Below are 14111 nucleotides of genomic sequence, written 5' to 3' on the forward strand. Positions count from 1 at the left end.
CGGAAAGCCAAGTGTTGATTTACGCATCCACGGTTCGTTAACAAGCAAACCCTTCCTTCCTAAAAGCGCCACGTACCGATGAACTCCAAGCCTGTCATCCACAAAAACAGTTTACAACCGTATGTTTAAGACAAGATTTGTCCCTACTCACAGCTACCCCTCCCGTGATGGGAGCAGGTTGCACTCTTCCGTAGCAGCGAGTTGTCTGACAGGGTGTTACACCCAGGGCTAGAAAAGGTACATGGAGTCTGCGGGTGTGCGCGAGTCATCGGGTGGCAAGAACTTTATGAAGCCAAAGCTCTGGAGTTGTGCTACACTGTTGTTTGGAAAAGCTCAGGCCCGATGAGAATGTTGTGTGACGTGGTATGAACACACGTGTAGGCACTTCACAGAAAAATCTGTGGTGCTTTGTCGCTGCTGCGACTGTCTGGTGGGTCGACAAGCGTGTGTTAGCTATCCTGCTGCCAAAACCACTTTGGAAGTGAACGGTCACAGTCACACCCCTTCCTTCTGTCAGGAGGAAAAGCTCTGACCCTGCTGCTTAGGTGCTTCTTCCTACCCAGGTGGCAGTTCTGCTCTGATCCTTAATTAAGCCGTGAGTGACCCACTAGAATAGTGGGACATCATCCCCCTGTAAGGGAGCATCTCTCCAAAGCCCATCCCAGGTACGCTCACACTTTCCATGGTCTTTTAATAAGGTCAATACTTCTACACTTAAAAATACAAAACATGTGCATGTAACAAAACAGATCGAAGTGAAATATTCCAATAACAAAAACCCTGGTCTTACCAGAGCAGCAGATTTTTTGTGAGCTAAAAGGGAAACCTTTGCACCTAGGATGTGTGTCTACTCCTCAGACACAGTTCTGCACAGCAGAAATAGAATCATAGAATCATAGAATGGTTTGGGTTGGAAGGGACCTTAAAGATCATCTAGTTCCAACCCCCCTGCCATGGGCAGGGACACCTTCCACTAGACCAGGTTGCTCAAAGCCACATCCAAATCATTCTGGAGTTCTGGTGTAGCAAAAGCATTCATCCAGTTTTATGTTTTTCACTTACTGTGAAATGCATTTTCTTCTAAGCATTCTGTTTCCTTCCTGCTTCCTCTTTTTTTAAGTACTATTCCGATGTATTCTGCAGCAGTAACTTGAAGCCTACTTGCTGTTGCTAACTTTCAAAGCCCTCACTATGTACATGGGTACCACAACCTAGTTTAGGAGTCCAGCCTTGTTCCCACTGGAGTTAGTGGAGATTCACTGTTGGCTTGAAAAAGCAGGGTCAAGCCCCGCAGTCTAAAAAGAAACCACACAGCAGCCACGACTGCCCGTACGCAACAGTTGCCGAACATGAAGCGCAGCAGCTTCGCATAGTCAACAGACAAGAATAAATTTTATACCCTAATGACTCTTTCACTAATGACAGCCGGGGACCCAAGGATGAGCTACATTCAGAACTACCAAACGACACCCATCGTCTTCCAGCTGTCTCGGGGAAGCGAGGGTGACGGACTGCGGGAGCGGTAAACGCTTGTCTTACCAACTGCTGCTGGATAGCCTCATGGCGCTGCTTCAGAAGTTCTTCTGTCCTCTGGAGGATGCCGTACTCAGCTGTAATCTCTGCTATTTCCAGTCGCTTCTTTTTATAAAATGTGTTTTTGCTCCGCAGCTTATTAACGTAGTGTTTAAACTGGAACGAGAGAGCAGAAATACCATTTGACTTAAAACAAAAACGGGCCTTATCGCTGTCACTACATAAAATGTAATTATCCTGTTTGGACTGCACATGAAAGATTAAGTGTTTAGAGCAGAGGACTGGAATTCAGGATTCCCAGGGTCTATTTATGTCCAGCTCTGCATTTGTTCGCTGAGTGAGATCAGGAAAACCAGCTCCATTGCTTTCTGTTCCAGCACTCATTTGTAACAGTGAGATCATTCGGTTCTGCCCCCCACCATTCGGCAGCTGGAACAGCAATTCCTCTCTGCAAAATGTTGAAAGAATTATGTTCACTTTTTTAGTATTCATGACAGCAATTTGCACTTGTAAGAGAGCACCAGATCTGCAGTGTGCAGCCCCAGACTGCCCTGCAGACCAAGGAACGTGTAAGAAGGTACAGAAAGATTGGAAGGGAAGAGGGTGTGGGAAAAGACTAGTTTTTTAAAAATGCCAGTTCTCAGTAGTCAGAATTTGTTGTTCTCCTTCCGTGACTCCTGCAGACCTGAAACACTCCGCTGGCTAAGTTTTTAAGCACAGGAAGATAACAGCAGAGCCCTTGCACAGGAGCAGAGAAATGCAATATGCATTTCACTCAAAACCTAACGTAATGGAGAAATTGTATTTCTATTAAATACGTATCATTACAGATCAACAGCCTCAGCTAATTCGCATCGGAATCCGTCTGCTCAGTTTGTAACATACATGAAACACCCGGTGGTGAAACAAACGTGTGATGTTTTTCTTTGCCTTAATGTTTTCCATCTGTCAAACAGGCTCCGCTCTCAGTCGTATATTTTATGTGAGAGCTGAGGCAAACGCCAGTCACAGCTCAAAAACTCATTCAGACCCAGAGATGGAAAGCAAATAAAATTTATTAGAGAAAATGATACAAGAACAGGCTTCGAAAGGCTCCGTGAGGAGGAGGGCTCAGCATGAGCAGAGTGAGCATGCAATGGGCAGCCCCCAGGAGAAAACAGAGTCCCACTACCACTGATACGGGTTTGAAACTCAAACAAAACTTAGATGTTGAAATTCACATGATTTTTTTTCTTTTTTTTTTTTTTTTTTCAAAATTATGCCTCTCCCTTCTAAGGAATAAATCCAAAACCCCAGTGCGACCACAGCCTCAGAGCCCCCAGAGTAACTGTATGTTCTATAAAAAGCGTCCTGGGCAAAATGCCCAACATGAAATCAACCCTGTTCATCTGCCATCCTGTGCAATATCTAGGCCAAAGCTGCTTCGCTTTTGCTATGCTCCAGAACTATTTTTAAAGCCAAAAGCTATAAACGTTTTTGGTGAAAGAACAAACCCACAAATTACTCAATGTGCTCTATGCAGGTTGGACTACGCGTGGCTTTGCAATACCATCTTACATTCTGCGTGCTACCTCCGACAAGGATAGACAAGGTCACCTGGGCCATGGCACTGCCCGGCCCAGGCGGTGGCTGCTGCAGTCGTGCTTTGTCATATTATTGGCATGCTTCGTATAACATTACCAGAATCGATTATTTTTCATTGCTTCTTGGCTCATACAACAGACTCTGGGTTTTTTAATTGCTTGGCCGATAGCAAGTTTTCTGTGATTTTCAAGAGATTATAAAAGCGGAAATGCAAACTCCCCAGCTAGCTGAGGAAAACGTAAGGGAAGCAGAGTCACCGGTCTTGATCAGATAGCTCCAGAGAATTCATCTGACCAGTGGAACATAGCAAAGAATGATATAAAGGATTAAGCTTAATATGTGACCACATAGAGTCACCAACGCGGAACAATTTTCTGCCAGTCTATCCCAGGATGAAAAGCAAACTATTATTCTCTTTGCTTCTACAGCTTCTTTACAGGTCTTGAAAATAGCTCGAGTGGGAGGTAGAGTATTTGCATATTCAGTATTCAAAGCATAATCTGTTTTACAATGGAAGTCAAATCATCTTGTTGATTAAAGAACTGATTCCACCGATATTCTATTATTAGTTGATTAAGTTAGAACTATATAATAATAAAAATTTCACCTGAAATGAACTACAAGTTGCTGACACTGACAAGCAAAACCTGTTTGGTTTAGGAGATGGATTGCTATCTTTCATTGCAGCCTCTGGCTGTTTAACAGCAAACTTAACCTCTCAGCCAGCTCTTCCTGCAGGAAACAAGGTAACCCAAGATGCAAACGACAACAGCAAGATGTTAATCTCTGCAGAAAATCAATCAATAGTTTGGCAGGATTTTCAAAAGACTTCATCTACTCCAAACGCCGCGCAGATTAGCCCCTCAAAATCTCACTAACCAAAGGCCTCTATAGACCCAGGGCCAAATTCAGAGCTGGAGTTACTGGATTTGATTCCACTTCAGTCACCAGCTTGTAGGGATTGTATGGCAAAATTAGCTTTATTCCGCCTAAAAATTGAGAATCATTCCATAGGTTTCCAAAAATCGTACATAACTGCTTGTAAAATACCAGCGTTTTCATTTGTGTAAGCACTACTTCTGAAGCTTTACACATTCCATGCTCCCATCCATATGTAGATGAAAAATTAATCCCTTAAAATGCCACTGAACGTTGTACTTCAGTGCAGGAAAAGGTCTTTTAAATAATTTGCATAGTTCACAAAGGAATAACACTGTCTAGCCCTATGACTTTAACGTTAACCAGCCAAAGGAATCCAGTGTGGAGCAACAGCATTTTCCCACAGACCCGGTCAACGGCTCCTTGCGTAGAAACTCAGCAGGCTCGACCTACAGAATTCCCACGGAGCTGCCGGTGCCCACAGTGATGAACCATTCAAGGCCATGTCCACCAGCGAAGCTTTTCTTTCTCAAGCAACTTAACACAAATAGTTATTTAAGCTTCAAAGATTAAATGACTGGACAAGAACCAAATGCTGGCACGGAGTTAGCAGTCAAAGTAAACAAGCCTGCAGCCCCGTGGTTGCGAGCTGAGCCAGAGCCCCCGGAGATAGAAAAACCACCCAAAGGACAGCAAAGAAAGATTATGCTTTTTCACTTGGCTGTTTTTATGCGTGACTGTAACATAACGAGCACGGAATCTAGATTACGAACTAGAGCGAATGGAGACAGGACTTTGATCTCTCACATCACATCCTGCAGCATGCAGGTGTCCAGCATCCCCGGGCAGATTTCCCACCTCACATCCCATCCTTATGGAAAGAATCCAGCAATGCTAGTACTTCGTGCTTCGCTGCTTCCCACACTCCGAGAGATCGCTGTCACCAGGTTAAGTCTTACCACGCTTCTGTGAAGTAGTTCAGTGTTAGGACAAAATCATGTCACAGTTTTAAAGGAGTGGAGTCTGGCAGGTGACCTCCTCCGGGACAGAACACGAGCACGTTGGCCGCCGGCTCGAGCGCACACGGAACCGGGCGCAAAGCCCTGCTCCCCTCATGCTCAGCCCTACGCCTTCACCATAAGCCCATCACCTCATCTCCCTAAAACTAACTTTTGCCCCATGTGAAGTTTTCACAAGGTTCTCACTCCAAGATTATTATTAAAGGTGAAAATGGATAGGCTTGTTTTCAGAAAAAAGCAAATCCCAGATTAACCCCTCACTTTTGATTCAGATCTTTAAAAACAGTATTTTCTGGATTACTGTACCAATCTAACTGTTTCTGTCATCAAAGCATTCTTCATATGAAAGTACTACAGGAAATAGAGTGTAAAAAAAATTCTGCAATGCATATACTAAACAAGGTTCCAAATCAACAGTTTTGTTAATAAAATTATTTGCCTAAGTACAGTAACTGCAGAAAATCTTAACTATTTGAATTAAGAATTGAGGAAGAGACGTCTTCATTTTCTAACCAGGCCAATTAACGGGATACAGACTGTCCACAGCACTAAAATTCACTTTGGAAAAGTTCCTGATCTTGACAGATTTCCAGTATTTTCCCCCGAGGCTCCAACTTTGAGCCAGAACAGCCACCGTGCAACATGGGTATGAACGCATGCACGGAAGGAAAATGCGGTACAGGCACGAGTGGCGCTCCCTCAGTCTGCGCAGACGACAGCGGCCTGCAGCCTGCTCACCGGACACATCAACCGGGAAATTCTTCGTTAGCATTAAGTAGGGCATCTCCTCCAGGTGTGCTCGCTTCGGTCAGGAAAGAAGCACTGAAGTGGCCAGCACTAATAATTTGGACAAATCAGAATAGTTTTAATGAAAACCCATTTTCAGTTATTACTGAAAATGCACAGATCAATAAAAGGGATGATTTATTCATGCCGGAGGGTGCTGAAAGAGCGCTCGGTTCAGCTCAGATCTCTCTGGATCACCGCACACATTTGGCTTCAGTGAGGGTTAACTTCTTACAGCAAAAAGCTGCTGCAAGAATCCTACAATTGGCTAATTTTGTTCTCACATGCTGACTACCAAGCTACTCTCCCATTTTCACATGCAAGGAGCCTTTGACAGGCAGGAACGTAACTCTACCTAGAACCTTAAGGAAAAGGTAAGAAGGCGGCAACAAACTGATGGGATAACACATCCTGTGTCCTGGCTTAAACCATTTCGCATTAGAGCTGCGAGCTCCTTAGGACCTTCTCTTAAAAAAATCCATCTACCTAGTCTGGAGCTGGGCAACTGTTCCTCCTGGGTTCAGACCGTCCCAACAGCTTTAGAGGAAAAGGGACAAGATCTACAGGCCCCAGCTGACCAGTTTCTTCTGGCTGCAAAGGGAACATGTTTTTTCATGCTGTTTTCCCAGGGGCAGGTAGGCACAGATGAGCCCCCGTATGAGAAAAACTAAACTCCGTACGTAGCTGGAGATACAAACCCCAAACCCCGCGCATCTGTTCACACGCTGATAGGGCTTTCTAGGCCACGTTCTCAAATCCATATTGATTTCAACCGCTGCAGCTAAGCACCACTATGATACTATTCTGTCCTGATACCCTGGGGAAGTCTCGGTTCTTGGAGCCCTGTGCTGAACTCTGAAAAGTACAATGTGTTGTGTAAAGAGCTAAAAATACCCCAGCTTTACCTAGGATCACTTGTAACTGAACCATCTAGCCTTCTAAGCGTCAGCATTTGATTCCCTAATTTTCAGGATCTGACAGCTGCAGCTAGGAGCCTGCCAGCTTTGCCCCATGCTCATTGTACTTTGTTTGAAGTACTTGAAAAGGTTTCATAATCCCCCAAGCAGACAATTTATTCCTACTTTTTTGTGTTTGATGTAAATGAATTGGTTGTTCCCTGCTGTTTCTGCTGTATAACCCCCCGAACCACGTGGAATGCCGTGCCTACAGAAGAAAGCGAAACACTGGCACCGAAAAACATAAGCCAGGATTGACCTTTTGGCGAGTGAAGAGCTAAGACCACCTCAGCGGAAGATCCAGATACCGGTATGGGAGCACAGGCTGGGACAGCACTGATTCTTCGACTGCCAAGGCTTGTGAGTGCCGTGACATAAGAGGATACAGCAAAGAGAGACAAAGAGAAGCTACAGAAGAAAGCGAAACACTGGCACCGAAAAACATAAGCCAGGATTGACCTTTTGGCGAGTGAAGAGCTAAGACCACCTCAGCGGAAGATCCAGATACCGGTATGGGAGCACAGGCTGGGACAGCACTGATTCTTCGACTGCCAAGGCTTGTGAGTGCCGTGACATAAGAGGATACAGCAAAGAGAGACAAAGAGAAGATGACAAATCCTGGGTATCAGAGAAAAACAAGCCTTTGCTTTAACGGTAGCATTTAGATGGGTTAAACAAGGCAGGATTGAAGTCCATTTTAACTTCAGACAGCAAAGCTCTTTGTTAAACCCCCTCTCTTCCTCCCTGCTGAAAACGGAGGAACCAAATGTAAACTGTGTGCAGCTGCGAGAAGGAAGCTCCTGGTTGTCAGAGCAAAGGTTGAAGGTGCCACCTCCTTCTGTCCCCACTGAAGGTCTGTATCGCAGCGGTGACTCACCACTGCATTAATCACCATTTCCTTCGCTGTTGGCTCACAGCTGGAGCAGCAGAGCACTAAACCAGAAAATACTCATTTAAAAGCACGGCATATCAGAAACAGACCTACAGCCAGAGACCGTCTGGTGAGTGACGAACCGAGACACGTAGTGAGGAGAGGGAACCTGCTCCCTTCACTTCTGCTCCATCACCTCTTCCCTGCCAACGTCTGTCTCACTTATCAGCACTGTATGCTCACAGCTGGCACGACGAAGCAGGACCCGCCTGTAACACGTGTTTGCAATGGACTTCAAGCAGATGCGAAAACTCTTGTACCAAGGTCCTGTGCAGCATTTCTGGGAGCAGACATTTACAAGAGGATGAAACATTACCATCTCCATTTTCCAGCTGAAGAAACTACGGCCTTAGAAAAAACAGCTGGCAAAATCATCGAGAATTCAAATCCTTCCCCAGTTATTAGCCATAGGAAACACTCTTTACTGCTCTACACCAGCGCCCGTGAGTACCACAGGGTAAGTAACGAAGCAATAAAGATCAGGACACAGACTGTACAGTGCTGGCTCCTTGGGCCAGCATGCAGAAAGCATTTTACAAACCAGAAATGCTTCTTACAAAAAGACAAACGCTTCTTATTTTAAGCTGATGGTTTTGTCCAAAGTGCTCAGTCATTCATTCTTGATTCCTCGCAACGAAGAGTTGACAAGATGTAAAAAGTCAAAAGCAGAACATAAGGTAACAAAAGGCATACAGGTTATGTTCCAACGGGTCTTGTCTTTTCTGTCTTGAGCCTCTTTTTTGTGTAAGATTAATTCAATTAACATGAATTTTTCATAATTAAGCCTCTTCGGTGGTTCTGTAACCACGTTTACCTCCTACCCTGCTCTCCTTGAATTACACTACAGGTCAGAGTACACTGTCCCCCTCAACAACGGGCACAACAGGAATTATTTCTTACCTTGCAGTGCATTTACAGACGATGTAAAACATATGTTGCTGTCTTGGTAATGCGTTCTTGTTGATTAATTAAACACTTTTTCCCCTCACATGTCACGAAACACAGATTGTCTGCTTTTTGGGTTTATTTTTACTTAAAGCATAGCAACATGCCCACTGGGGATGAAAAAGCTGGTAGCGGAGAGAAATCTAACGCAGCGGTCTTACGATGATCGCTACCTATGGAACGCATGTGGCGTGGTATAGGAAGAGAACCCAATATCTTAATTCTTCAAAGCTTTTGCTTCTACCTGTAGTTTTCATCTTGACTTACAGAAGAGGGGAGAAAGGCAAAGAGGCGCGCAGATTCCATACTACACAGGAAGCCCTTACGCCTGGGTGTACACAACTCCACGCTCGATAAGCTTTTTAAAACCCCTTTAAAAGAAAACGGACTTCTGTGGAGCGGGCATGTCCTATGGGATCAGGAAGGGAGTTCCTGCTACTAAGGGCGTTCCCTGCATTGAGTAGTATGTAAAAAAAGCACAGAAACAGGCAAAGCGAAGAGCGTTGCTCTTGATAAATGACAGCAGCGCAAATTAACACAATGCCAAGGAAATCAAAAGATCTATGAAGTCAGGGAATGATGCAGTTAACGACTCTGGTTTAGGGGTTCTGCCCGTAAGTACACTTAGCAGGCCTTTTCCAAGCTGAGAAAAATCATTGTCTTAAGAAAAGTCAATTTGTTTTGCTGACAAACCACTACCCAGCTGCAGCAGCATTGTTCAAACTGCTTTGGTAAGTGCAGCTTCACATGTGCCTCTCCCTGCGCTCCCTTCAGCAGGGTCTGGGAACATCTTAATTAGAAACTTGTGGGTAATAAATCATAGAATCATGGAATGGTTTGGGTGGGAAGGGACCTTACAGCCTACCCAGTCCCATCCCCTGCCATGGACAGGGACACCTTCCACTAGACCAGGTTGCTCCAAGCCTCATCCAGCCTGGCCTTGGATGCTTCCAGGGATGGGGCATCCACAGCTTCTCTGGGCAACCTGTCCCAGTGACCCCCTCACCCTCTCCGGGAAGGATTTCTTCCTGATGTCCAATCTAAATACTACAGACTAACTGCATTTCTGATAATTGCTGGTATTATGCTTTATGATCATCTCGAGAATGGATAGTAACACAGATATTTATTATACAGATAATAAACTTAATCTACATGACTTCTCACTCAAACTCCTGATCCCCTCACTAGCCTTGTTGACTTTTATAACTAGCTATTTACCATCATACCGCTGCGATGACACTGACGTTGTTTTGACTGCGAGGCTGGGGCATTCAGAAAACGCAGTGTTAAGTCCTCATATACCCTTCAATCTGTTCAGTACAACATGAGTAATTGAAATCAATAACTTGGAGAGCTACAAATCAAGCACTGCAGCAGCATAAATATTGGAAAGCACCGGACAGCACTGTACTATCTGCCCACTGAAGAAAAAAAAAAAAAGTCTTCAAATACATTAATTTTGGTATTTGGTGACAACAAATGTGCATGAAAAAAGAGGCAAATCTGTTGCAATGCTGAGGCCATGTATTTTGACAATGTACTATAAAAAGGGATAAGATCCTGCAGAAGCAGTTACTGCAACATAAAGTTAAAAGGAAATTGTGAGAAAACAAGAACTGATCTCTCTCTTACAAACTTCCTCTCCCTTCTATCCCCTGTTGTATTGCATACCTCATCCCCTCGCAGCATTTCAGAGCCTTCTAACTCTTGGGCCTGGCTGGTCTTCTGCAGCATCTGCCTTTCAGCACTGGACATCTCTTCCTTAGCAGCCTGAAGTTCTTCTGCCTTGGCTTCTTTTTTCCGGGAAATTATAGATGCCTGCACGATCGTTAAAAACGCATATGGACAAGTGATGTAAAAACTGCCTTGGTTAATCATTAGTAAAATGAAATCTGTTACGTTTCGGGCACTGCACCACTGAAACCACATTTTAACTGTCCGAAACTGATTTTCATTAGGAAACGTGGCAGGTCTCTGCAAAGACAAACCCATCGATTAGGCATTAGATACAGTGGTTAAACCACAACTCAACCAAAGCTGTTTGCAGACTCCCAACTTTCTGCAGTTCGGCTGAGATTTGGAGCAGACCCTTTTTTCCCCCAGATTCATGCTGATAATATTTTACATTTCTACACCTCATTTTTTCATTTTTCATTGAAGAAAAAGGTAGGCATTTTAGCTGCTCCATTTCCTTCCACTTAGTGCCTTTTGTGCCTATGTAAGATACACCAACATGGCTTAGCTGGAAAGTTATCCAAAATCTCACAAATGTCGTAATACAGATTTTTATAACTCCAACCTACTCCAACCTACAGAAATATGTTATACTAACAGCAGAACCCAGCCACTGAATCTTGGCAAATAGCTAGAAGATGATGAATAAAGCACTACAGTACAGAAATAGTGTAGATTACTGAGTCTAGAAGATAAAGCATTTAAAAAATATTTTATACAAGGCAGAATATGTAATGGTGCCTAACTAACATTTGACCAGAAGCTGACAGATTTGGGAACATAAATAAACATGAGTTCAGGAGCAAAAGGCATTTTTATCTTGTCCAAATACACTATTTAAAAATATTTTAAACCAGGACATTTAGATGCATGCACATGAATTTGGAGGGACAATTGGTTTCTTCATACGAAAGGGAAAACTTCAGAAAAAAAGGTGAAACAAAACACACAGCAGCTTTCTCACACGAGCTTAGAAGGACCAGCTTTATTTCTAAAAATACATCTACGAATTCTGCTGGGGTAGTATTGGGCCCTTTGCTTCGTGAGATGCCTGCAGTGCCAAACCATGGTGCAGTATATACGATTACTTGATGAAACAGAAGCCAGTCCCCAGCAGAACAAAGCAAAGAGCACCACATGCTTTCACCTCACAGCAGCAACCTGAACTGGAGCGGCTCCTCCACTGAACACAATCGTACCACAAGCCACTTGGTCTCTGGCACCAGCGTCTTACGCAGCCGGCTTTCCTTCAGGGAAGAGCAGCATCCCTTACGAAACACAGTGAGGCGTTGCATACCGCCTAGGTGATGGAACTGCAGCACGCATTTTAGCACAACTTTTGTCCTCCCACTGATCAGTTTTATTTAAGCCTTTTTATTTTTTAAACCGTCACCATACGCATCATGATGAAAATCCTCAATAAAATTAGCAGTGGTACAGGTTGCCTGGAAAAGAAAGCACTTGCATTTCTGTGTAAGCTCTGAAAATCTGAGAGTTCATAAATCCTTTTTATAACTTGTGAATTTGTTAAGGCCAGACTAGACCAGACAGCCTGTTTTATAGAAAGACTATTTTATAGTCTCAGGATGGAAAAAAAAATAAAATCAAAGAATATCTTCTTAATAGATGTAACGGGAAAACCAGCATGTGCTCCAACACAAGTGAGGGATGTAAGTGAAAGCAAGCCTTGCATGCAGGTCTGGCTGCAGCAGCCAGCCTACACGCTGCCTTTCAAGAATCCGTCCACAGCTGGAGCTTCACTAAAATAGCTCCTCCAAAATGCTCCTTCCAGAATTACTGTGATGCAGCTGAAGGGCAACACCCAACAGCTTAAGGACAGCAGTCAATACGAACCCAAAGTGATTGTCTGACTTGCTCCTAAATATACACGTTTGACCACTCTTTATTCTCCTTTTCCCTCCGTTATTATGTATTTCTACTGATTTATGCTAGAGACATTAAAGAAAAAAATCAGTATGGAGAACAACCAGTGCCTAAAATAGCTTTACTGCTTCTGCTTAAAAAAATACTATGTTCCTTCTTACCTGTTGGCGATACATGGAAAATTTACTATCAATCGGCTCGTACTTCATCATTCGTTTCTCAATAAGCTGATTCATTTGTGCATTTACTTCATTTATCTGTTAAGACAGAGTAGAAAACTAAGGAAATGGAGCTTTATGTCTTTGTCTTCTCCAAGATTTAAATGCTTTGCAAACCCGCTTTACAATCCAGCTAGTTCCATTTTTAAAACAGAGAAACAAACCCAAAAAACTCAGTGAGTCATTATGCTGGCCAGGAAGAGGCTGTGTTTTTGGATTTCCAGTTCTGTGCTTTCATAAGGCAGAGGCATGATGTCGGCCGTGAAAGCGGAGTAAACCGGTGTACGTGGAGAGAAAATGCGTGTGAATTGGTACAGACAGAAAAGACTGATGTGGTCACACACTGTGCAAACACCTAATTTTATCAACATGAACTAAAACTCCTTTTCACTCAGCCATTTATCACAAGTTTAAAGGGGAACAAAGAACGACTAAGTGATATCAAATTTCATCAACACTTTGAAGAGTCACAGCCCATCGCATTCCAGCTCTCTGGTACCTTCTTTCTACTGCCACAAAAACGCACCATCATCTCAAATTGCTGATCTTCATTCTAGCTGAAGCTTTACAGCCTGCTGCATCTGGGGACTCTGACAGCTACACCAGTGAACTGATTCCAGCTTCTCCAGTCCTGACTTAACGCTACACTGGGACACTCAGCAGCCATGGAAACCACAGCCCTAGCAACCTTCCTTGAATTCTCTGCTAACCAGATGAGTGCTGATAAGCAAGCAGCATAAATACGTGCTGAAATCCAATGAAGCCAAAACGGAACGCAGGTGCCGTGCTGGGCACTACCCGGACGTTTCTGCGAGCAATATCCCTGTACTCTCAAAGCAAAGTGTTTCAAATAAAGTGCTCAACAGGACTAAAACCACTCCAAGGCCTGGTAAAGCCTCTCCTGTAAATTCTGTCCCTTTACAAAAGCTATTAGTGGCAGAACAGGCCTGAATTTGAAGCTGGCATAAGAATTCCCTTCTGTCTGTGACTTGTAGGTTTATATATTATGAAACGCATGACAGTGGCATGCTCAGTGCAGTTCAGCTCCTTTTTAAGGCACTGAGATAATAGAAGGCTGACCTAAAACCAAAACCAAACTGCTGCCCGTGGCCATGTTATGACAACAGCCAAGTACATTACATGGTTTTATTAACTATTCTGAAGAACATACTTCCAAAATACAACAAATTAAAAGGTTACCTCATGTAGAAAGAGAAAAAAACCCCACCTTGAAGTTTTTTTAAGTACTGCCAGAACCCCAGCAATACTCTTGAAGCCCTGTTTTGCACCTTTCTTTCCCGACTCCACCTCACAGAACTGCAATCACAAATATTGCTTCAGTTACAATAAATAAACCAGGAAAGCAAAGCTAAATCACTGACCTAGTTTAGTATTTCAGACCTAATCAACAGTTTAATGCTGCTGCCATTCTTAAAAGTGCAGTGATCAGGATCCAACATGGCACTGGGCTGTCACTGATTTTACTTTCACAAGAAGCAGCCCTAACCTGAAAACAGAACGCATCCTTGAGGATGCTGGGCTGCGGATTCTTGTCTGATGCCAGCAACCGGAGGGCATTGCTTTACCACGGTACTTCGGCACGTGCTTCGTGTGAATGCACCGGCTACGACCATGGCAA

At 43.8% G+C, this 14111-nt stretch overlaps 1 protein-coding gene across 1 annotated transcript in view; it reads right to left on the reverse strand.

Annotated features, from left to right (window-relative positions):
* Positions 1-14111, reverse strand: part of IFT81 (intraflagellar transport 81) — a 39991-nt gene that overhangs the window by 10398 nt on the left and 15482 nt on the right. The window contains exons 9-11 of the mRNA XM_010150775.1: positions 12416-12511; positions 10308-10454; positions 1540-1689 (exon numbers count right to left, since the gene is read on the reverse strand). Coding sequence (XP_010149077.1) covers positions 1540-1689; positions 10308-10454; positions 12416-12511 — 393 coding nt within the window. The remainder of the gene's footprint in view (positions 1-1539; positions 1690-10307; positions 10455-12415; positions 12512-14111) is intronic.

Source organism: Eurypyga helias, unplaced genomic scaffold (assembly GCF_000690775.1).
Source record: "Eurypyga helias isolate BGI_N326 unplaced genomic scaffold, ASM69077v1 scaffold33474, whole genome shotgun sequence".
Lineage (NCBI taxonomy): Eukaryota > Metazoa > Chordata > Aves > Eurypygiformes > Eurypygidae > Eurypyga > Eurypyga helias.